This window comes from Vombatus ursinus, unplaced genomic scaffold (genome assembly GCF_900497805.2).
Source record: "Vombatus ursinus unplaced genomic scaffold, bare-nosed wombat genome assembly UNPS02014786.1, whole genome shotgun sequence".
Lineage (NCBI taxonomy): Eukaryota > Metazoa > Chordata > Mammalia > Diprotodontia > Vombatidae > Vombatus > Vombatus ursinus.
In genome coordinates, this window is record NW_020954564.1 from 763,023 (window position 1) to 788,943 (window position 25,921).

General features: G+C 37.0%; 1 protein-coding gene across 4 annotated transcripts in view; it reads right to left on the minus strand.

Moving 5' to 3' along the window:
* LOC114047057 (casein kinase II subunit alpha) overlaps positions 1-25,921 on the minus strand; it is a 52,953-nt gene that overhangs the window by 13,848 nt on the left and 13,184 nt on the right. Inside the window, exons 2-7 of one of the 4 annotated variants that reach the window (XM_027867746.1) lie at positions 17,557-17,604; positions 7,708-7,917; positions 6,254-6,365; positions 4,101-4,202; positions 3,543-3,593; positions 2,065-2,124 (exon numbers count right to left, since the gene is read on the minus strand). In XM_027867746.1, the coding sequence (XP_027723547.1) occupies positions 2,065-2,124; positions 3,543-3,593; positions 4,101-4,202; positions 6,254-6,365; positions 7,708-7,808 (426 nt within the window). In that variant the 5' untranslated portion in view covers positions 7,809-7,917; positions 17,557-17,604. Of the gene's footprint in view, positions 1-2,064; positions 2,125-3,542; positions 3,594-3,810; positions 3,828-4,100; positions 4,203-6,253; positions 6,366-7,707; positions 7,918-12,872; positions 12,991-17,556; positions 17,605-25,921 lie in introns of those variants that run through there. The other 3 variants (XM_027867745.1, XM_027867744.1, XM_027867747.1) reach the window with 3 other exon arrangements.

Below are 25,921 nucleotides of genomic sequence, written 5' to 3' on the forward strand. Positions count from 1 at the left end.
TGGGCCAACACTCCTCCTGGGGACAAGTCTCGTATATTTGTAGCATATTGAGGCCTATGAGTTTTGCATTTCTTTGTATCCACAAAGTTTATTATAACAGTGCCTGGCACGAAGGTGCTTAATGAATGCTTGCTGACTTGACATGATTTGACAGTAGAATGAGAGCATTCGAGCTCTAGAGAAGAAATGGGAACATCCATTTCATCCCCTTTTTAAAAGTGAGGGACTATGGATGTGGAATGGTATACAAACATTTTTTTCCTTTTTAAAATCTTTGTGTACAGAATCACTAGTTGAGTTGGAAGGGCCATTAGAGACTATGTAGTCTATCCCTTTCATTTTACAGGTTAAGAAACTGAAGCTGATATTGGATGGGGGTGGGGAGGGTATAAAAGTCCTTGCCCATGGTTATACAGGTAGTAGCAGTGTCTTGATCTGAATGCTGGTCCTCTGATCTAAAGCCAGTATTCTGTCCATTACAATGATCTCCCTCGACATCACTCTTGTCATGTTCTGTTTACCACAGTTGGTAGGTGAATCCTCACTGGACATAAAAAGAGACAGTCATATCTTCTGAACTAATAAGAGTTCTTATGTCTATTAGGCCTAACTTGGGACTAAGTACTTTGGTAACTTAATTTTAAGAATCAAAGTTGACTATCAATCAACACTCTCCAAGAACTAGTTTAAATAAAACATGGGACAATGATCTCTTAGTAACTGGACAGTAGATAATCTCCTCTTGATTTGCCTGATAACATCCTTTCAATGGGTGTGGGGGGGTGTTTATCAAATAAAATTATGAAAGGGCCTACAATTTTAGCCATAACTAGCTTTCCTAATCTTGAAAATAACATTTTCAAAGGATGAATAAAATATAGTGGAGATCATCAATACATATCACATATCCCAGATACCTCCCAATTGCCTTGTTTCAGCCCAAACCGTATTGTTCACTGATTTAAACCTTCCAAACCTACCATAACCCACGCTCTTATGACAATTATGTTAATGATATTCCACTGAAAAACCTACTAAGGAAAATAAGATTATATAAAAAAGGCAATTTCTTAAGAATAAAGGCTGTATCTTACCCATCTCTGTACCTCCAAAGACACACAGCACAGTATTTCACACACAGTAAGTGCTTTAGTAAATGTTTGGTTCAATTTGGAATTGAAACTCTTTAGACAGTTACAAAACCAGTTACTATTTCTGTGGCTTGATAAAAGAACCTCTAACAAAGGCTTACTCAGGTGCTATAGTATGGCATAAAGATGATCTTGAGGTCTGAAAAGCCATGCCTGTTGGGCATAAGGTTTGCTAGGTCCTACACTAAGATGCAAAGGTTTGAAGGATGGGCTAGGAATAATAAACTGTGCACCTATCATCCAAAGACCAATCTAGGCTAGTAAGGAGAGGCTTATCACCAGAAAGCTGACCACCAACTGGTGAGTTTTTTGGCCAAAGCAACTCATTAAATACTAAGTCTACCATAAGCCAAGAGGGGGTTGGGAGCTGCACCGTACTCATCCCAATGAAATCAGTGATATATCTTACTGTTTTATAAAGTTCTCACAGTACCACTTAATACCATAGAAGAGATTCCTAGGTAAAATTTCTTGCTGACTTAGTCTCAACAGGACCAATCAAATATATAGAATCATAGAATCTCAGTTAAAATAGACTTCAGAGGTCATATAATTCAGTCTCTGTAACAATGCCTAACAAATAGTCACCAAGTCTTTTCTTGAAGACCTCCAGTGAGCCAGTAACTCCAGTAGTACCTCTAATTGTTACAAAGTTTTTCCCTATATAAAGTCAAAATCTGCCTCTTAGCAACTTCATGAGAACTTAAAAGAGGAAGAGGGGAGAGAATACTAAAATTTGGAAGACTTATTTTTAAAAAAAAAACTTATGTGTTTTCTTATAGCTTCTTGCTTTGTGTACAATAGTTGGGCAATTAAGAATTTTAGGACCATTTTCAGGATGGTCTTACTTTCAGCAATAGAAGTCATCTGAATATAATAAGCTTATTCCCCAAATCACCATCAAAAGTCTTACCTTCAAAATCTCATACATATAAAATCGAATATCATAGTCTGTTAACGTCTGGTACAATTGCTGTTGAAGACAAATACAATAACTCAGGATGAAATAATGCCAATAGGAAGGTAATTTCTCATTAATGTTTCAAGTAATTCAAATTGAATCCTACTTTGAGAACTTTCCAAAGCACCATTGTTCCAGTTTCACTAACTTACTGGTCTTGCTTTCTCTCATCTAAAGTTCACATTAAGGACCCTTTAGATTCTTAACCCAGTATGTAAAGTGAAGAGGAACTATTTAGCTCATTATGTGGTAGAAATACATAATGGACTACTACAGATGGATTCGACTTTGGAAGTGATAGCCCAATTCCCTTCATTGTACCAAGAAGGAAATCAAGGCCATGGGAAATGATCTGCCCAAAGTCATAGCTGAGATGTAAACAAACCTAGAATTCCCAGCTCTCAGTTCAGTGCTCTATCTACTATACTACATTGATCTCCTTATAACTGTGATATACTAGTAAAAAGCTGTTGAACATACACAGTATCACTTCAATAGGAAATATACAATCCTTGGTTTACGCACCCAGCACTGCAGATTATCACCCAACATGTAGGATCAAAATGGTGCCAAACATGCAGAGCCAATTCAACAGTGCTTTTATCCTAGTCCCAATTCAAAAGCAAATACAGCAAAATCTGATAATCTCTTCTTCAGTTTCCAAAGAGCTGCAGCCTTTTTTGGTTGTTTAATAAATGGATGATGATGTGCTAAGAGGGCTTTTCTGGGTATTATTAATCTGATTCTAAACAAAATGTTTCTCTTTTTTTTTTTGGCTGCCAAAGGAAAATTTTTGAGATTCAACATTACTGTTACAAGAATGATGTGAAATATGAAATGCATGTCAAATCTCTTTATAACTCCAAAATTCTCTAAGCTCCCATAGTCTAGACAACTTTTGGTCATTTCATGTAAAAGTCATATGTGTTCTAACAGGATTTGATCTACTGTCATATCAAGCATTAAAAGCATTTTAGAAGTTCTTCATAATTATCTTAAGGTAAGAAGAGCTTCATAATTATCCTAAGGCCTCCAGGCCACAGGTTCCCCACCCCTGTACTAAGGCAAAGAAGATCCTTGCTTATTTTTAAACACAATAATGTGTTCTTAGAAACCACATCTCAGAGTAGATCCAAACTAAGCATGCAGTACTGCTTTCTTCTGTTCAGACATTAGGGGAAATCTTTCAGCAAGTGGGTCAGAATGGTGAGAAATGAAGTACAGATTTTTGTTAGGCACTATCAAATGAGCGGAGTGGCAAAATACAAAGATTGTTAAGTTTTTACGTCTTAAAATATATACTATGTCAAGATGACATGCTTCCTCTTAAAGTAACTTAGATGCAGGCCCTTCTGATGGCATCATTTTTAGTTAAAAGTCATGTAACAGATCGAAAATCAACAACTGAAAAGGGCTGTCACATATTATACCTTGAAGTCTGTGTTGTTTACGTGTTCAAAAACCAAGGCAGGTGTTCGTGACTGGGGAAAAAAAGAAAACAAAAATTAGCAACAACACTGAAATCTTTGACTGGTACAGTGTTTTGCAGGCTCTTTGTGGTGAGTTTGGCAGTCTCGGCCTCAGCCTCAGTAGTAGAAAACCCTCTAGTGCTAAGATCCCTCCCCCCCTCAGATAATCACCACACTTAGGTAATTTCTGGGATGGATTCAGACAGAAGACATGGAGCTGAAGTCTCACCAGGCTCTAGGCAGCCCAAAATGCGTGCCCATCTGCATCGGACCTGAGTTTGCAAAATGGATTAACACATTTCAGTTTCCAGTGCTATCAGTCTCTTATCCTAGAAGAATAAGAAATAGTCTGTGGGTGGAGGTCTCTTTGAAAGAAAGAAGCTAAACTGATTAAATGGTTGATCTGATTAAGCATTTCAAAAGTAGGACTTAAGGGCAGAGGGAAAAACAGAAAGAGGCCAGTTTTATTCTAAGTCAAACCCAACCTCAGTGGGCTTTGCTAACATCTACCATACTCACCACAGGGTCTTTTACTATATCTGCCAGCGTGATTATATTGGGGCCACCTCGAAGATTCTCCAAAATCTTTATTTCACGCTTGATTTTCTTCTTCTTTACAGGCTAAAAAGGGGAGAAAGTCATGTTAGTAAAATATGATATTCAAGAGTATTTCAGTATATAAAAAAGATGCACAAAGATATGACTACCATAGTTATATTCAGATATGCACAAAATAGGACCTTTGTGGTCACAGTAGCTAACATAGCTTGCATGGAAATGGCTATGGTCTATAATACACTCTCATGAAAATCCAATGCAATCTTAACTATTCCTCTTTGTAAAGGTTTAAAAAGTAAAAATTTAAAACAGCAGCCGGGAAGTTAAATGCCCCGTCTCTCCAAGCTACTCTCAAAGTCCTTCACAATTTAAACTCATTGGTCTTGAATTCAAAGCGCCAACGTATCCATTGTAACTAGAATTACTAATTAACAACAGAGGAACCCTCTGCCATATAGCTGTTATTTAGGGGACAGTGAACAAACCATTCATATTTCTGCCAAACTACATGATATTACCACCTCTCCAACTCACTGCCCTTTACCTGAATCCTATCCACCTTCGAGGCCCTGGTCTAGACCCAACTGTTTCCTTCCATGAATCCTTTCCTGATTATAATACTAGAGTCACATAATCACATAATTTTTCAATTGGAAGGGGCCACAATAGCCATGTACTCTCACCCATAATCGATGCCCTCTTTTTCTTCTTAACCTCAGCAACATTGGTCTATATAGCCTTCATTTAGCATATATCCTATATTGCCTTCAATTAATGCATTTATTAAGCACCTACCATGTGCTAGGCACTCTGAAAAATGAGACTGTAGTCCCTGTCCTCAAGAAACTTGCATCCTACTATATAACTATCATTTTTAGTGACTTGTTTGTTTTAACTAGTCTTGTCACTTTAACAACATTAACTTTTTTGGTAATTAGATGCTTGTTTTTACTTCTTTACAAGGTTGTGGCTTACACATACTCGGCATTCAATAAATAAATATCAATCCCTTTTTAATCAACTGACCCAGAAGCCCAGGTTCATAGTCTCTCTCTCTCTCTCTCACACACACACACACACACACACACACACACACACACACGCACGCACGCACGCACACACACTCTCTCTCTCTCTCTCTCACACTTTGGGGAGAGTGTGTGAACATGTGTTATACAAAAATTTTTCACCCCCAAAACATTACTCAGGACCTTCACATCTTACATATCTGGATTACTAACAGAGCCTCTAATCTGTCTTCCTGCTTCTGGTCTTAACCCTTCAAATCCACTTTGTCAATTGCAGCTAAAACACTATTTTCCTTTTGTTAACACACCTCCCCAGCTAGAAAATTTTGATTCCCAGCTGTATAGAATATAAAAAATACAGAATTTTGAAACTGGAAGAGAATTTGGAAGTCATTTGGTCCTTCTAGAATACCTCTCCCCAGCTGCTTAACCCTACCAGCTTTTTAAGGCCCAGTTGTGAAGCATTTCTTGTTCCCAGTAGCTAGAAATGATTTCTCTTTTCTCCAAACTTTCACAACTCCCTTATTTCTCTCATTCTAAAATGTTCATCTGACCAGTTAATCAGTTAAGCTTCCAGAGAACAAGAATTGTATTTAAAACGTTTTTGCTGTCCTCCACATATCAACATACAGAGAAATAATACTGGGTAGTATGGAAGCATAAGTTATTAAGAGCTGGATTCTAACCTTGGTTTTGCTACTAACTAGCTAGTTGTGACCTCAGACAAGTCACTTACATCCACTATACCTCAAAATGTGAAACTTGCTTTACCTACTTCACATAGTTATTAGAAAATAAGACCGGTATAAAAATATAAAAACCTGGGGCAGCTAGGTGGCGCAGTGGATAGAGTACCAGCCTGGCCTCAGACACATAATACTCACTAGCTGTGTGACCCTGGGCAAGTCACTTAACCCCAACTGCCTCACCCAAAAAATAAATAAATAAATAAAAATCCATTGAAAAGTCACAAGTGATATATATAAATTCAAGGTATTAATGCCTAATGTTTTTCCTACTACTAAAACAGTAATGAGACCCCATTTCAAATTATCTCTGAATATTAAAATTTCTCCCTTCACTTACCTTGAGAATTTTAACAACTACTTTTTCATTATTTGTGATGTTGATGGCTTCAAATACTTCACTGTATTTACCCCGGCCTAACTTTCGAACTAGTTGATAGTCGTCTTGGTTTCTGTAAACAAAGGACACCATCAGCCTCACAAGACTTCACATTTATTTACTACCAAGAAACAAATCTTCTTATAAGGGCCTATCTCGTCTAACCAGGAAATGAACAAAGAGGTTTTAAAAATGACTGTACCTATATTTGCATTTGTAAAAACCCAGTAAACTCTGTTTTTTGTAATGTACATCTTAAAGGACAGCCCCATTTAAAGCCTAGAAAGGAAAGAAGAAATTTTTGGTAGGCTATTCTGTAGTTCATGAACCATGGAGACAGGTCTTTTCTTCTGCTTTATCACATACTAGAGGTTAATGAAATGTTCATTTCTACTGTTTCCTACTCTGAATAATTTTGCTCCACACAAGTACCAAACAGGTCCCTTTTATGAGCACTAAAGTTTTATTCTAGAAGTCAACTAAATAGTTAATTGGCCACCTATTTTATTCAAACAATTAAAAGGGACCCAGACATAATGGAAAGGCCTGAAGTATTATAAATGTGAAAATGATAACTGCTATGGAATAAATGCTTTACACTTTGGACAAGTTAAGCTTAGTTGTCCCATTTCTACTCTTCTATAAACACATAAATGAAGGAATTCAAGCAAACTAAATGGCAGTATGCCAAAAACTTGAAAGAGATGGATACGATAGGAAGGAAACAGCAGTCCTCCTGTATGTATTTTTATTACTTTTTTTTTTTTTTTGTGCTTACACTCAGGGTATGACCTGATAAATATGCACCACTTCGAGGAGGAAATGGGTACTACCACCATTAAACAAGCTTCACTGAATGACACTGTAACTGCTCCAGTGAACATTTGGGTCAAATTCCAAGGACATTGTCTTCTGACAAAGACAAGCATTTAGGGATTTTATTTTGTATTTCATAAAAAAAGGGAATAATATTCAAGATTCACCTCAAAATCCTGAAGGGTGGCAAAAGAAAGTTCCCTATTCTTAAGAGTACCTTGGACAAGATTTGGGGGTTTCCTTAATGTATCTAAGTAGCAACTGCTATACTATCCTCAAAATTCTTTGGGTTAATGAAATATTTCCATAGAAGTCTAATTTGCTTCATACCTAACAGTTACACCTAAGGTAAATGCTTTATGCCAGGGAAAAGAATGCTAGGATTCACTGTATTTTTAAATAGTGAGGCCAATGAAACAAAATTATTTCTTCAGGACAGTAACAGAATTTGCAAATCTAAGAGATGTATGCAAGCTGGGACACTGGTCTCGACCCTGATGTATTACAGCTGTACGAACAGGTAGCTTTCCAGACATAAAGCCAAATCCAACAAGGCTCAGGGCCCTTGGGGAAATAGTGAAGCAAGTGGAGACAATTACCCCCATTCCACCACATGTGACTCGTAGTCCCAGTACTCCCGGGGTCTGTGCGTGTTAACATCAGTGTAAACTCTGGCCCTGCTTGGCACGGGTCCCGACATGTCAGACAGGTTGGCTTGCAAAGCTGGACTTGATGTTAAAGTTCTGGTAGTCACTTAATTCAGAGCCAACTAGGGGTAAGGCCTTGTTTAGACCCCTTGTTTTCTCCAACTGCAGAAACAAAATGAACAAATGGTTACTTAAAAAAATGTAATGGGGAACAGAGGGAAGGAATGGCTCACAAATACCATTCTTTCTAATACCTCTGGCTCTATGACTTAGCAACAAATCTCTCTTAAATGTTATCAACCACAGTACTTACTGCTGTATGAAAATCCAAACTATCCTTAAAATGATACAGTTCTTCCCATATTATGAAGGATCATTTGAGACTTTTGCAAGGAAATCTTGGATGTCTCATGTTTCCAGAAAAAAAAAAGGATTTGGGATCCAACCATTCAATATTTAAACATAACTATTATTGGCTTATTAGCACACATATGGTACAAAGATAAATAAAAAACAGTATCCACTCAAGTAGTTTACAATTTAATTGAGGAGAAAAGTTATGCAGATCAAAAAATGCAACAGAAATTTGTTTAAGTATCCAAGAAATGCAGAAAGTACAGTGAGAACAGAAGAGGAAAAAATAATTTGGTGGTGGGTAAAAATTAATGAGTAATCCGGTTTGTCTGTAACAAAGAGGCAGAACAGCAGAAGGTAAGTCTACATAGGTAGGTGGGGTGATATCACAGAGGACTTTTCAAAAATCACACTAAATAACTTATCTATCCAATAAACAATGAAGACATTGAAACTTTTTGAGCACTGCAGAGACATGCACAGTAGGAAGACCAACATGGAAGGATCAGATGCACCTACTAGTAAGACCCAAAATTTTATACACAAGTTATCTGTTAAGGCCTGGAATTTTCACCTCAGTAGATGCCTTTCCAGGGTAGATGCTCAAAGTTAAAGGTACTATAGAGGTACCAGAGGATCAATGTACTAAATAAAGGTACACTGATTATTGAGATTACAGCACTTTCTTAATACTTGCCAAAAATTGAGCTAAATCACTCCCTTTAGCTGTAACTAAAAAAACTCTGTTCCTACACAGAGTGAGATATTAGTTTAATACTATTGTTTGGGAACTTCATACAGTAATGATAACATCAACAATCACCAATGCCATTATTGTAATCCAAGCAATTGACTCATTCCATTTTACCAACTAGCACTTAAAAATAAAAATAGAATTTCAAAATTGAAATTAAATTTTGTTTTGTTTCATTCAGTGTGTGGACTCAACTAGTGTTCTAAGGTAGAGAAAGTAATATTACATATATAACTACTCAATACTTATATACCACTGTAGTCTTTACTTTAACATGTGTATATACCTTATCTCCCTAACTAGATTACTAATCCTCAAAGGGAAAGAAACAATGTCAGACATATTGGTATTCTCCAAAGAAGTAAGCACAATGTTACACACACAGTAGGTTGTCAATAAATCTTTAAGTGAATAATATTGCCTAGGACAAATAGTTCTATAATCTATTTCTCATAGAATCATATTCAGAGCTGGACAGAACCTTGCAAGGCATCTAGTCCTTTTAAAGATGAGGAAACTGAAGGCCCAAGAGCCAAGCAACTTGCCTAGTAGTAAATGACAAAGACAGGATTTGGACCTAAGTTCAATGAAATCTTAAGTTTTTAGTACAACTGTGACCAGATAGATTAGAAATCAGTTCTACAAAAGGAAAGTTGGGCTGTGTGTTATGTCTACTCCAGCCATTTCCTGAAACTTCTTTCCTTTCAAAAAATTATACTTAGTTTCATACACAATCTTGTTCTTTTTTATACTGAATTGTTATACTCATAATAAAATATAAAATAAAAATATATTCGAATCACTTATGTGGTCAAAGGACAGATCACAGATATAGGACTACAAGGATGGTTAAGTGATGTGCCCAAGGTCACAAGCCATTAAGCAGCTGAACTCAGACTCAAAGAACAAAATATCTCTGTATTCATAAGTACTTTCCTTTCAAAAGGGGCTCTGTCTTTACAATATACCAGCTACCAAATAGTCTGATGAGCCAGTAAGCATAAACCACTGCTTGGCTTTTCACTGGCTTAAGTGAAACAAACACAAACTATCCTATTTACACCGCAGATGTTGAAGATACTGCTATACTAACTAGCACTGCCATTCCAAAAGGCAGGAAAAAAAACTAACAAATCTTTGGGGACCCACCTCCTCCCTTCCCTCAGTGTGAACCACTAAAGCCTCAAAACCTTGCACATTCACTTATAAACTAACTCATCTGGAGGAATCCCATCTCCCTCTATGGTCCCTATACAGTCACTGGGTATTGACCAAAACACAACCTATGATCTTTGTAGTCCAGCACACAGGTCTATTTTGCTTAAAATATGTTTTCCCTGGTTCCTACCTGCCATTTATGACACTAAATTTGGTGGCTTTAATCTCATAGACCTTGACCTATTGACAAAAAGGCTTTAAAAAACTTCAAAACAAGAAAAATAACTATCAAGCTATTTCCTAATTGAGAAACTTATAGGACATATAGAAATGTACAGGACACAAAACAGAAATGAGCATCTATTCCCCAAAACCTTGGCTACTCAGTATGAACACTGGAGCTTGACCTAGGACAGTTATCAATACAATATTCCAATTAATAACAATAATACAATGCATTTATATAGTGTTTCCACATCACTGTTTCATTGATCATCACAACAATCTTGTGAAGTCCTAAAGACAGGATATTATAATCTCAAAAGGAAGAAATGGGGGAAAGGAATAGGGAAAAGGGGATAGAAAAGAAATAGGAGCCAGGTCTCCTGGCTGCCAATTGAGAACACTGTCCATTTCTTTTTCTTTTCTCATGAACTTAGTCAACAGAAAAAGAAAATAATGAACTTATGAACACATGAAATTATGAACTCCTATTACATAATTTTTTAAAAGTAAATATTAAATTCAACAAAGCAATAGCAAAATTGCCTTGTTCTCTTCTGAATTCTTTTTTGTCTTCTATTACATAGTTTTAAAATGTTTTATTTATACTCTTTTCTTGCTTTTTCATTCAATCTCTTCTAGCACTAAACAGCTAACAAATGCAAGAACAATGACTTAATGATTTTCAGGGTGAAAACTGAGGAATCTTTCTCTGGAGAGAAGTACAGTGGAATTTTAGGTGAGGTCTTGATGTGGTCAAGACTAGGTCAGTGTATTCTAACTTTTGTTACAAGGGAGGTTTTTATACAGAAAGTCATTGAGATGTGACATCGTTGTAAAAAGAAAAGCATTTACAAAACTTTTTTAAAATTCTGAACTAAAAACATCAAAAAAGAGCATCTCCATATACACAGCAGAACAAAGATTATATGTGAACCTGTGAATCATTTCATAACTGTTTTCTTTAAAAAAGTATACAATAAATTCCACAAATTATTTCTAAAAGTTTGTTTTACTTTCCACTATGCCCTTCATGGCATTATCTTTCCACTTTTAAGTCCTATTCTCCCCAATACCTACTTCCACCAAACTGTCTGTATATGTTTAATCGTCCTCTAATCCCCTCCCAATTTTTCCTTACGCACTCTAAATTTTGAGAAATACAAAGTCTTACCCCTTCCCTATTTCTATACTAATGTATTCCTTTGACCCTTTCACTCTTTTCTCCCCTTCACACCCTTGGAACAAAACCAATCCATTCCCCAGGTACTGTTTTTCATATTTAACTACCTAATACCCTTTGAAGACATTAAGGTTTTGACATTTGTCTCTTCTCCCCAACTAGAATATTAGTACTTCATATGGCTCCTTCCAAATGCTCAAATAAATTCACCTTTCTAGTTTCTCCACTCACATTTGTATTTCTAAGTCCCTATTCAGGGCCAACACCTGAAAAGTCCTCTATTCCATTCCGTCACTGCCCCCCCCCCCCCATTATACTTAGCTTTGCTCGTTAAGTTATTCTTGATTATAAGCCTTTTTCTCTTTTTGGCCTTCTAGAATGCTGTATTTTAATAGCTTTCATTTAAGTAGAAGCTGCCAAGTTTTGTGTGATCCTGACTGGTTCCTTGGTGTATGGAACTTCTTTCTGGATGCATGTATTACTTTTGATGTGGCAGCTCTAGATTTTGGCTATAATGTTCCTGGGACTTTTCCTTTTAGAATTCCTTTTAGGAGATAATTGGTGGATTCTTTCTATCCTCACTTTGTCCTCTGGTTCTAATAGATCTGGATAGTTTTAATTTATGATTTCCTATAGTCCTAGGATTTGTTTTTTTAAATCATGTTTTTCTAGGAGTCCAATGACTCTTAAATTACGTCTCCTTGACCTGCTTTCCAAGGTCAATTGTTTTTCTAGGTCAGTTTTAATATCAGACTTCAAATTTTTTTTCTATGTTTCAATCTTGATTTTCTCCTAATATTTATTGCTGTTTCATAGAATTACTCATTTCAGTTTGGTCTACTCTACTTCTTAGAGAGCTTGTTACCTGGTGAGGTTTGCCAAATTCTCTTCTAGGTTATTTATTCTCCTTCCAATTTTCCTCCAGAGCTTTCACTTCATTAAAAACAAATAAAAAACCCACCTCTTGTCTGATTTTTTTCCCCTAGGTATTAATATAGTACTTATGGAAATTCCATTTTTTTCCCTTTGAGTTTATGCTTCTGGTTGTTATGAGTTACTCTCTCCTTTGATGAGAGAGGGCGTCTCTATATTTGTAATCATTTTTTATGTAGGCTGGTCTCCTAATTTTTTTAAACAAGAAGGGGAAACTTAAGTTCTGTTCTTATAGAACAGTGGTCTTCAATTTTTTTTTAAAATTATCTACCATGACTAAAAAATGTGAGCAGACACCCAATCCACCATGTGTATATCTACTTATTTATAAATTATTTCTGGCAGTCTTGTGGAGGACAGATTAGAGAGAGGCAGGGAGATCAATGAAGAAGTCTAATGTAATATATAGTCCAAGTGACAAGTGATGAGGGTTTCAACTAGGGTAGAGACTGTGAGTAAAAAGAAGGGGCCAGATTTGAGAGATGTGGAGGTAGAAATGGCAAGATCATGTACCTGATTAGATGTGTGGAGTGAAGGAGAGTGAGTAGTTTAAGATGATAGCAATGTTTCAAATCTAGAAGAATGGAAGGATGGTGGTATCCGAGGTATCCAATGGTAGTATCCTAGTATCCTAGAGAAATTTTTGAGAGAAGTGAGTTTAGGGTGAAAGTTAATGTAATGAGATCTATAATCCTTGGTAACCCATCCATGCCTGCTTATTCTGTTCAACTGGCTAAGCCACTGTAAATGAAAAGTGGGGGAATAAGGGCTCTTATCTGGCCATTACTCCTGATTCCAAGAGGTGACCTTGGGAGACATGGGTGAGTAATCAGTGGTATGCATGTGAAGGTACTGTACATCTGCACAGCAGGAGGTCCTCAGGTAGTGGTTAGCTTATAATTGCCTGTAGGAGCCAATTTTTCTTCTCTCCTCACATTACCCAAGAAGGAAAGGCTGGGAATTTGCATAGCAGAAGAACAGGATGCATTAGGGGAATGTTGGGTGGAAAGGGTAAAGATAACTCTAACTGGAAAGAAGCCCCACAATGGGCTATCAAAGGGAGAGTATATCTAACAACCATCTAGTTGATGACACATCTCTTGGTGTCAGGCCATAGTCCCTCAGTTAGTGCCTATCCTTACTTTGAAGACACTGGCACAGACAACCATCATACACTTAGAGTTAACAAGACAATTATTTGTGGGTGATTTAGAAATATTCTTAATACAATGGTGGCATAACAGAAAGGAATGGAATTGGAGTCAGAAGATTTGAATTTGGCTCTCCTGAATGTCACTCTAGTAGCAGTTTGACCTTGGATAAGTAATTTCATTTCTAGAAGTCTGTAGCTGCTGAGGAAGAATATCTGACATAGAATTGTTGTGAGGATCACAGAATGTAGTCAAAATACTTTGTAACTATATGACATAATGTATTTTTGAAGCTATTACCATGACTAGGCACAAAGCCAGTTCATTTTTAGAATATAGGGGCCCTAGTCTATTCAAATTATATTTTGGAAACCCATCCCACATACCTTACCCAGTAAGTATTCTGAAGGAAAGTACTCTTTAATAGATAAATAATATCTTATTACTTCTAAGTTGTCAGTAACTAGGAGGTTAAAATGATGATTTGAAATAATTCCTGCTACTTCTGTCTTATCCAGTGATAGCTGGCAGGATACCGTAACTAATTTCTAAGCCTGAAAAGATCAGTATTATCTTGAGATACAAAAACACCAGGTCTAATTTCCTGTTCTGTCCCTACAAGTAATTAGATAGTAATTAGATAAAGAAAGTATAAACAAAATGTAAGAAGATCAGCTGCTTTCTTTGTTAGCTACAATATACTTAGGTATTAATGTTAGACTATGACCTGGGAGGGACCTTAGAAATAATCTAATCCAACCCCCACAATCTACATACTGAAGAAACAAAACTCAGAGAAGTAATCTACCAATAAGCATGCATTAAGTGTCTAGTATCTGCCAGGCATCATTCAAGGTATCAAAAATTCTTTTCTCATAACAACTATGAGAGGTAGGCAGATCAAATATTATGACCTCCTTTTTGCAGATGAGAAAATTGAGGCTTTGAGAAGTTAAGTGATTTGCCCATGGATCACCTACGGTAGTATCTGAATTGTGGTTTTCAGATTCCAAATTCAGCACTCTGTATATGTACTACAGCAGGTTACTTCTCTGGTTGTGTGTCACTTAATGTTACACATCTAACAAATGAGAGAACTGGAGCCCAAATCCAGGTTTTTTTAAAGTTTAGTGTTCCTTTCATGCTGTCACAAGTCAGAAAATCCTAGATCCTGATTCTGCCATTTATTGTCTGTGACCCTCAAAACAAAAATCTCTTTTTCTCTTTGGACCAGATTCCTTCATCTGTAATGAGGATACTACAACTAACCCTAAGGGTTGTTATAGGAAAAGTTTTATAAACCACAAAACATCACAGTAAAGGTGAATAATGTCATTGCAATGGGTGTTTCTTCTTTCCACACAGAAAAAAAATGCTTCATGATCCAAAGACAATTTTCTTCCCTTTCGTTAGTTTTTAGTTAGGTGAGCACAGGCAAGTCACTTCTACTTCCCTCTTTCTCAATTATAAAATAGGCATAATACAACTTGTAGCACCTATCTTATAGGGGTCTTGAGAAGTTACACATATAAACTCTTAGCAAACTTCAGAGTCCTCTCACTTGAGGACGACAAGGCAGCATGTTCTAAGGGAATAATAAAAGTGGAACCAAAGGTTCATAATCTGGCTCTGCTTAGTCATTTCTTTCTGGGCCTCAGTTCTTTTTTTTTGGGGGGGGGGGGGTTGGTTGGTTGGACTAGATGGCCTCTAAGATCCCACAAAGGACAGGTCCATCATGCTTTGTTTCCCTTAGAACACAACAACTTTAGGCATTACAGTTAACCCACTTCTGATAAGACAACATAGCATAATGGGAAAAGCCCTGGATTTGGTGTCAGTAGGCCTGGGTTTGAATCCTAGATCTATGACTGGGCAAACCACTCAACCTCTCAAAAACTCATCTGCAAAGTAAAAATACAATCTGCATTAATGGGTTGGTGTGGTGAAAGCATTCTATAAATCTTAAAGTGATTCTAATTTAGAAATAGGAGTTATTAGTAATTTTGACACCCAGCTGTCAAAATGGGGGATCATAATATTATAAAGCAGGATCTCAGCTAAAGAAACTAATGACAACCACTCAGTTGTCAGACTAAGAAAACCTCCATAACCTAACTTTAGACTGTTCAATTGTTTATTACTTCACAGACAAAAGTACATTTCCAGTCAGACAATAGTTAACACTGCAGTAACAGGCTCTGGGTTCTTTCTTGCTCCTTTCTGCCCTGAGAGTGTGGTTTGCTCCACCAAAAGCAGAGCAAAGCTAATTACTAAGAAAACTCTCCAGATTCTCAAGTGTTTGGCTAAAATGACCCCTGCAGCTTCTGACTCTGTCAGATTGGATCTATAAATTATGAACTAGTGGACTTAATTCTCTATTAGAAAAGGTCTAGTTAATTATTTAATAATCGACCACATTTGCACACTGTCAAACATACATCACCATTCAGACCAATTCCAAATGGTTACCCTTCATCAGGCAGTGAGAATTACACCAGGGATTCTTGAGCTGTAGCAATGTAGCCCCACAATGCTCTGCCTCTTTAGAAGAATCTGTGGGAATAAAATGGTGCCCAGGAGAACTAAACACAGGAAAGAAAGCTAGGAAACAAAGTAAGGGGTGGGAAAAAACATAGAGGAGCACAGAAACTAGGGACAAACAGGATCATAGGACTTAGAGCTCCAAAGGACTCAGACCCCATGTAGACCAATACCCTGATTTTATACACAAGGAAACTGAAGTTGGTTCAGAGAGGTTAAGTGACTTGCCCCATGTAGGGAGAGTAAGTACAGAAATGGGACAATCAATCCATGTCCTCTGACTCTAAATCCAGCACTGCTTTAACATGTTATAATAAGACTACTAGACTATGTCAGTAGAAAGGAGATTTAATTTTGACACTACAACATAACAGTTGTGACCATATTCAAGTCGCTTCTCTGCCCTCAGATTTCTCATTAGTAAAATCCAATCTTGAAGGGTTATTATCAAGATGTAATTAGATAATGTATGCAAATTGCCTTGTAACCATAAAGTGATTATTATTTTAATACAGCAAAATTATCTTAAACGTAAATACTATTACAAAAAGATTTATAATGGTGTTGTGAAAAGAGTATCAGATTTTTAACCAGAGGATCAGTGTTGGAATCTTAACTCCACCATTTACTACCTGTCTGATCTTGGCCAAGCTCCCTCCCCTCTGTGGGCCTCAGTTTCCTTATCTATAAAATGAGAAGGCTGACCTAGATGAATCAACCAACAAGTATTTTCAAAGCATCTAATATATGTCAGGCATTACACTGGGCGACATGAAGACAAAAAAATGAAATAGTCCCAGCTCTCATGGAGTTTATACTCTACCAGGGAAGACATGTACACATTTAAGTATATACAGAATACAAAGTAATTTAAGGAGAGAGGGCAATAGCAGTTGGTGAAAATCAGGAAAGGCAAAATGTAGGAAATGGTGCCCAAAATGAGTCCTGCAGGAAATAAGAGAGTCTATGAGGCATAGGTGAGAAGGGAGTACCTTCCAGGAATGGAGGATGGCCTGTATAAAGGCACTGAGACTATATATGGAGTGCCATGTGAAGAAGAACAAGAAAGCCAGTATAGCTGAACCATAAAGTACATGAAGGGTATTACATATAATAAATTGGCAATACAGATTGAGGCCATGCTGGGAAGAGTTTTAATAACCAAAGAAAGGAGTTTATATTTGATCCCAACGGCAATAGCCATTGGAGTTTACTGAGTAATGGGGTGACATGGCTAGATCTATGATTAAGGTAAATCACTCTGGCAGCTGGGTGGAAAATGCAATTGAGTGGGAAAAGACCCAAAGTAGAGGCTCAAATAGGAGGCCATTCTGAATAGGTATAATTAACTTTAAATTGGGGATCCTACTTATGAATATATGCCAGCCTACACAAATTAAAAAGGAAAAGATCACAAGATGTCAGAGCCAGAAGGACCTTAGGGATCATCTAGTAGTTAGTTATGAACCTGGAGGATAGGGGGTAGAAGGAGATTGGAAAGGTACCTGTAAAGAGGCATGGTGGAGAAGGAAGTCTGGAGTCAGGAGTGGAGCCTGAAGAAGAATGAACATGATTAGCGAGGGCACTCTTCCTTAAAATGGAGGTTCTGGGAAAAACTGACCAATTAGAGAAAAGGGTGACACAGATAGAGGGATCTTCCAAGGTAAGAAGGGGACAGGAATAATGGGAGTTTTCAGGTTTTTGGGACACAGTTTTCTCTTGGTTCTCCTACCTGGTTCTCTCCTGTGTGACTACTCAATATCCTTTGCTGAAATCTTCTTCCAGGTCATGTCTACTACTTGTAGGTATCTCAAGTACCAATCAGACCACTCCTCTATCTCTTTTGCTTGATCTTCATATAAGTCACACCATCTAACTGGAGGTGTCCAACAGAGCTCTGTCCTAGGCCTTCTTTCCTTCTCCTTCTATACTAAGTCACTTTGTGATCTCCTCTCTATGTGGATGACTTTCAAATCTACCTACCCTACCCTAATCTCTCTGCTGACCTCTAAATCTTGCATTTCCAACCACTTTTCAGATGTCTTAAACTGGATGTTCAGTAAACATCTTAAACTTAACATGTCCAAAAGTGAACTCATTATCTTTCCCCCTAAACACCATCTGTCTCCTTCCACTTTCCTAATAGTGTCAAGGGTACCACCTCGAAACTCAGGTTTCATCCTTGATTCAACACTACTTTCCCTTCCCCCACCCCATATCCAATCTGTTGCCAAGACCTGTTGAATTCACGTTTGAAATCTCTCAAATATGCTCCCTTCTCTCCTCGGATACTGCAACACCTGGTACAGGCCCTCATCACCTCATGCTTGAACCTTTAAAGTAGCCTTTGGGGGGGGGGGTGTCTTCCTGCCTCAAGTCTCTCCTTATTCCAATCCATCCTCCATTCAGTTACCAAAGTGATTTTCCTAAAGTGTAGGTTCAACCTCCCCCCACCTCCACCCCACCTTTCCAGTCTTCTTATACCTTATTCATCATCAGCATGCACTCTTTGATCCAATGACACCGGCCTTCTTGCTGATCCACAAACAAGACATTCTCTCTCTTGGTTCCAGGTATTTTTTCTGGCTGTTCCCCAAGCCTGGAATATTCTCCCCTCATTTCAGCCTACTAGTTGTTCTGGCATCTTTCAAGGACCAATTAAAACCTCATCTTCTACAGTAAGCTTTTCCCAATTCCTCAATTCTAATGCCTTCCCACTTTCAATTATTTCCTGTTTTTCCAGTGTATATAGTTTATTTGTACATATTTGTTTGCCTATTGTTTCCCCTATTAGATTGTGAGTTCCTGGAGGTCAGGGGCTGTCTTTTCCCTCTTTTTGTACTCCCTTCCTACTGGTGCTTAGCACAGTGTCTGGTACATAGTAGCTGCTTAATAAATGTTTATTGGCTAATTTGAGCCTGTCCCTCTATACTACACCTCAATAGTAATCAACTTCCACGGATTCAATGCAGATAATTCTCAGATCTATTTATCCAGCCCTAACCTCTACCCTAATCTCCAATCTCACATGGCTAGCTGCTTAACTGAACATTTCAAAATGGATGTCTAGTAAATATTTCAACACAGTCAAAAGAGAATTTATTTTTCTTCCCAATTTCACTATTACTATCCAGGCCAGCACCATTCTCCTGGTAGCCCAGGCTTACAACCTCAATGTCATTCTTGATCCCTTGTTTGTACTCCCCTCACATATCCAATCTGCTGTCAAGTCTACCTTTACAACATCATTCCTAGAAGTCTCCTTTTCTCCACTCACACAGCCACCACAATGATGTGGCCCTTGTCACCTCATGCCTAGACCACTACAATAGCCTTCTGGTTCATCTCACTGCAACAAATCCCTCCTCATTCCAGTTCATCCTTCAATCAGCTGTCAGTGATCTTCCTAAAGCATAGGTCTGACCAACTTATCACTTTCCTACTCAAATTTTAATGGATCTCTATTACTTCCATTTTATACTTTCCTCAATTGTAAAATTATGATAATAATAGCACCTACTTCTCAAGGTTGTTGTCAGGATCAAATGAGATTTCTGTAAAAAGCACTTGGCACAGTGTCTGGCTATCCAGGATCAAATATAAAATTTTGTTTGACATTTAAAACCCTTTATACCCTGACCCCTTCCTACTATACCTTGCCAGTCTTCTTACATTTTATTCCTCTTATGATGGGGACACTGGCTTTTTTGTTGTTCTTCTCACATGATACTTCATTTTCTGACTCCACAAAAGTCACTTAGTCTAAAACTCCTCATTTCACAATAGGAAATGTGCCTGAAGAGGTTCTAAGGGAACACAATAGGGTTACTATATCCTTCTTTAAGTTACCTATTGCAAATGACTTAAAAAAAAAAAAAGTTATTCCCCAACTACAGCGACAGGAACTGGACCTGTGATTTCACTGATATAGGGAACTCTCAGATGAGAAAACTCCTTCTAGCCAGGTCAGCACCTTCACAACTTATAGTCTTAAATTTGCCTAGAGCACTTGAGGGGTGAAGGAATGTGCCAGTATCAGAGAGGTAAGTACTGAACCCTACTCTTCCTGGTTCCAACAACAGCTCTCCATCAAGGACACAAGGACTGTCTCCCAAGTTATGCCACTTTAAAATACTCCAATAATTTATATTTTCCATTTCTCTCTCTTCTAGACATCATGGCACCTGGTTAGACAAGAAGCTATGATTGATGCTAAACTTCAATAATGTACAGTAATTGTAGGTACATCATCTTAAGTTACTCATTTAGGTGTGAAGGCTAGTCACTAACTGTGTGACCAGTTTTTTATTATCTACTTTTAAGGAATGTTTGTATATTAGATAAGAGGCAGAAGATGCAGGCTCCTTTCTCAACTCTCCTATACCAGGTAACTGATTATGGACACTTCCTTTTTTCATATTCTTTCACTTAATTCATCTGTAAAATGGGAATCATATTATTTGTATTGCATAATTCATAGGATCATAAGCATTGCTCTTAGTAAACATTAAAATGCTATGAAATAGGAATTATCTCTAACACTATACGACTTTTTTAATTCACGCTCTCGACGTCTAAACACAAAAAGATGCCATCCTTCACAAAAAAATTCATCACAGATTCCATTAAGTAGAGAACTGCATCAGACCATAATATAATCTGTTCTTCTTGCTAGTAACAGCTAGATTTCAAGATTCACAAAGGCTCTCCAAGGCAGGCAATGCAGTAACTATTATTCCTCTTTAGAGTTAAGAAAACTGTTATAGTTTCGTTGGGGAGGGGGAGTTCACAGGGGGAAGAGATTTGTCCTTGGACATACAGACTGTGGGATTTGAACCCAGATCTTCTGAATCTAATCTAGTGTTCTTTCTACTATCAAGTAATTAGCACCATAGGGTTTCTCTAACAAAGCCTTAGGGCACTGATTCCTTGGACACGATAAGAGCCTTGTATTTTAAGCTAAAATTTTAAAACAGGACTTTATCAATCAAATATAAGAAAATCTCTTCACTATTTTTTCCCATTAAAAAGTCAGACTATGGGGGGCAGCTAGGTGGTGCAATGGATAGAGCACCTGCCCTGAAATCAGGAGGACCTGAGTTCAAATCTGGCCTCAGACTAAACACTTGACACTAACTGTGTGACCCTGGGCAAGTCACTTAACCCCAATTGCCTTTAAAAAAAGAGTCAAACTATAATCATAAACTAGAGATCATTAATGTGGCTCTGTAATGACCTAATATGGGACAAAAATGCAAAGTGATCGAGAAAAAACCCAGAAAACCCTGTTATTATGCACTGTTTAAAATGGAAGTTTATTGACCCGACTGGACTAAGAATCAGCAAAATCTCTTACTATAACCTTTCCTTCTCTCTTTCCTCTATCATTAATAATAGCTGATTAACATAAATAATAAAAAAGATTGGACCACTTCACTCCCTTAACTCAAAAATCTCCAGTGGCTCCCTATTTCCCCTAGGATATAACACAAATCATCTGCCTAGAATTTTAAAGTTCCCCATGAACGTACTTCCTATCTACATTTCTGGTCTTCTATTTATCCCCTTTATACACTCTTCATTCCAGTTTAACTGGCTTACTAGTTGTTTCCCTCCATCTCTTGCCTCACTGAGCCACAGACTAATTGCTCATCTGTATAGTTAAGGGGAATTTCCTCACTAGGAGTTTCCTACACCAAAAAAATCAGGTCTTACAGATGTAGGGAACCCCTAGTGAAAGAACCTTCCCCATGCAGATCAGCAACTGCTCTGCTTCTTCTAATGTGTGTGTATGTATTTTAGCAAAAATATGTGCTCACATTTTTTCCCAAACTCTATTTTTTTTTCTTTTAGTTTTCAACATTCACTTTTACAAGATTTTGAGTTCCAAATCTTTCTCCTTCCCTTCCTCCCCAAGATAGCAAGCAATATGATATAGGTTACACATATACAATCATAGTAATCATACTTCCACATTAGTCATGTTGTGAAAGAAGAATCAGAACAAAAGGGGAAAGCTACGTGAAAGAAAAAACAAGCAGAAAAAAAGTGAAAATAGTGTGTTTCCATCTGCATTCACACTCCGCAGTTCTTCCTCTGCATGTGGATAGCATTTTCCATCATGTGTCTTTTGGAATTGTCTTGAATCATTGTATTGCTGAGAAGAGCTAAGTTTATCACAGTTGATCACTGCACAATGTTGCTGTTACTGTGTACAACATCCTGATTTTGCTCATTTCACTTTGCATCATTTCATATAAGTTTTTCTAGGTTTTTTTGAAATCTATCTGCTTATCATTTCTAACATATGCTCACATTTCTGTAGCACTTTATAGTTTACAAGTTGCTTTCTTCTTAATAATCTTGTGATGTTACAAATATTATCACCATCACATTGATCAAGAAGTTGGATTCTGAGGTAAAAAAAGATAAAACTAAGGTTCAGAAAGGGAAAGTGATTTATTGAAAGCCACCCTGAGACTCAAATCCAGGGCTTCTGAATTCACGTTCAGTCCATCATACTGCCTTTTATTTTTAGCAATTAAAGATAAAATCAAGTTGACAGAGAAAAACTAATTAATAATAATGTTTTAGCAGCCTTCCCCCTGCAGTTGGTAGTTACTCTAAAGCTAGTTTGCAGTGGAATTCTAAACTAACAAACTAGCCAAAACAATTTACAAACTGTAACCCTAATATTTATAAGGCAAGTTCTATCTAGAAAGCAAGATTTAAAAAAAAAAAATCCATGCACTATAAATCAACCATTCATAAGGAAGACAGATTTGTAGAGTAAATATATCCATAAGTATTCCTGAGGAAAATACAGCTTCCATAGGCAAACGATGCTGAGAACTCTTTTAAAAGTTTAACTGTTGTTGGGAGCTCTTTTTTACAACCAGACTGTACATTTACATGACAAATAAACAAGGTAAGGGATGGTACTACATAATTACAATCTCAAGACCCAGATTCTGCACCTGAGTCTGGCATTCACTAGCTATTATTTTCTTGGCAATGCGATATGCCCAGGACAGTGGATTTAAGAGTTCCAATCAGGGCTCTACTTTCTATCTTTGTGCCACTGAGAAAATCACTTTTATTTTCCAGACCTTGGTTTTCCAAGCTATAAAATTAGAGGGTTTGGCTACATGTTTTTTAAGGCCCTGTCTAACTCTCTAAATTCCATGATCCTTAGTTACTTCACTTCTGAGTCTCAGTTTCTTCATCTATAAAATGCTGTGGATATGGGGATAATGCTCATATGGGACTGTGGTGGAAAAAAGCACTCTGTAAACTGTGAAGTATGCTTTTAAAATCTACATGTCTATGTTTCTCTAACTGCTTACCTTTATAAAAGAAGTTTCAAACAACAAAATTTCCAATTTAAAATGTGATGTCGCTGATAAGAAGCATCCATATACACCAACATTTTATATTACAGCAGTTCTTTTCATGGTAGGAAAGAACTAGCAACAAAGTAGATATCCATTTGATTAAGGAATTGTAAATTGTGGTACATAAATGTAATGAAATGTTACTGTGTTGCATGAAACTATGTATATGATGAATATAGAGAAGCATGGAAAACACTTGCATGATCTGACGGCAAAGTGAAGTAAGCTGAGCCAAGAAAATAATATACAAAACGATTACAACAATATAATGGAAAGAACTACAAAAATCAAGTAAATGTTGCAAAATTACAAAGAACAAACATGCCCCCAAAGAGATACATGAGAAGATAGCCTCTCCAACTCCTACCCCAATCCTCTGCAGAGGGGGAGGTCCACAGGTTCAAACTTTTTCAATGTGCTGGTTGGTTTTGCCGAGTCCCTCCCCCCCACCACTTTTTTTCTTTAAAAAACATTCTTTGTCATATAGGATGTTTCACTAGGAGGGAAAGGGGGAAGGATAATGGAAGAAAGTCTAGTGATATTAAAAAAAAGCCACTAATAAAAGTTTACTTTAAAAATTATAAGAGATCAAGGACACAAAAAACAATGTTCTCGGGTCTCTGAAACAACGCAAGTTTGATTTCTATTTCACATTACTCTGTTTCTGTATTTTAAAGAAAATCTTATTAATTCAATTAATTCCAATTCTGAACTTGGACTATTACCTTTCCATTATGAAAAAAAGAGTGGCTAAACAAATTAATAATGTAGGCTATTGTATAAAAAGAATTTTAAGTACTTAAGAGGCTTAGAATATACAAACAAAATGCTATGTTAATTGCACAGAAATTTTATCAACAAAGAATGGAATGCAGTCTAGTTTGATATTACTAAAATATTAAAAAAAACAAACCCTAAGATTTCAGTATGGCTAGTCAAGCAACAAACAGTAAATGGTCAAATTAAATGTTGCGGAGGTATCCACAAAATATTAAGACAATTAAAACATTACATAGGGAATTAATGAAAAGGCTCAGGCAGGAACTGTGCAAATGAAGCTGTATACTAGTTGTAATTTGTAGGAGGAGAGGGAGTAACCCCACTGATGAGATCATATACCCAGTGGAGTGCTATCAACCAAAATGCATCCAATTATATCAAGTTAGTTTTTGAATCAGAGAACAACTATGAATGATAGTTGCTATAGATGTTTTAAAGGGTACTTGGACGTAGAGAAAAAAGACTGAACCATAGAGTGAGTGTTGTTCAGTCTTTTCAGTGATGTCTGACCCTTTGTGACCCCATTTGGTGTTTTCCTGGCAAAGATACTGGGATGGTTTGCCATTTCCTTCTCCAGTTCATTTTACAGATGAGGAAACTAAGGCAAATAGGGTTAAGTGACTTGCCCAGGTTGATACAGCTAGTAAGTGTCTGAAGTAGAATTTGAACTCAGGAATATGAGTTTTCCTGACTCCAGGCCTGGTGCTCTATTCACTGCCCTATAAAGAGAATACCTGAGTTCAAGTCCTGGCTTTACCATTTAAGTAGCTGTGTAACTTTGGGCAAACTACTTAACACTGTTTCCTTATTTGTTAAAATTTGAGGGAAAAGGTAGAAAGCCAAAATACTAGTGCAGGATTTGCACTCAAAAGGTCCTGGCATCAAATCCTGACTCTACTGCTCTGAGATCCTGGGTAAGTCACATGCTTGCTGGGCCTCACGGTCCTTGTTTGAAAAAACAAAAAATGCCAAACAAAAACAAAAGCATCCAAAACACAAGGGGAATTCAATGATCTTTAAGATTTCCTCTAGCTTTAAATCTAAGATTATTTAATCCAGGTTTTGTTAAGGAAGTGTTTTGTATGCCTATATAATGTGAACCGTTAATTTATTAGTATTTAGAGATTCTTCCCAGGTCCAAACGAATGAGGTCTCATGCATTTAAGTCTGCATGATGCCATATAGTTTTAAAAGTGCTTTGCATCAATTATCTCATTTGATCCTCACAACAACCCTGTGAGGAATTTTAAAGATAAAGAAAAATAACCTAAGAGAAATTATTTATCCAAGGCCACATATTTAGTGTCAGAATCACATGAACCTAAGTATCCTGACTCCAAATCCAGTGCTCCAGTTTAACTATAAAAATATGTGTATTAATCTCCATAAAATATCTAAGGAAAAATAAATTCCTAAAGCACAACTCTGGTTCCTGATTGAAAATTAAGAAAATAAGGCAGTTTTACAGTAAACTAAATATGAAACTTTATGTATGATTAGGCCTCAAATAAAGGACATGCAGCTATCATTATTAATGCTGTATGCAAAACATCTCACAATCTTGCTTTCCAAGGAGACAACATGACAACAGAGAATGTTTACATTACTCCCTAGAGGGAGGAGATGGTATAAATGGATAGTTATGGATTTGGAGTCAGGAAGAATTGTGTTCATATTCCACCTATAATAGCTCATA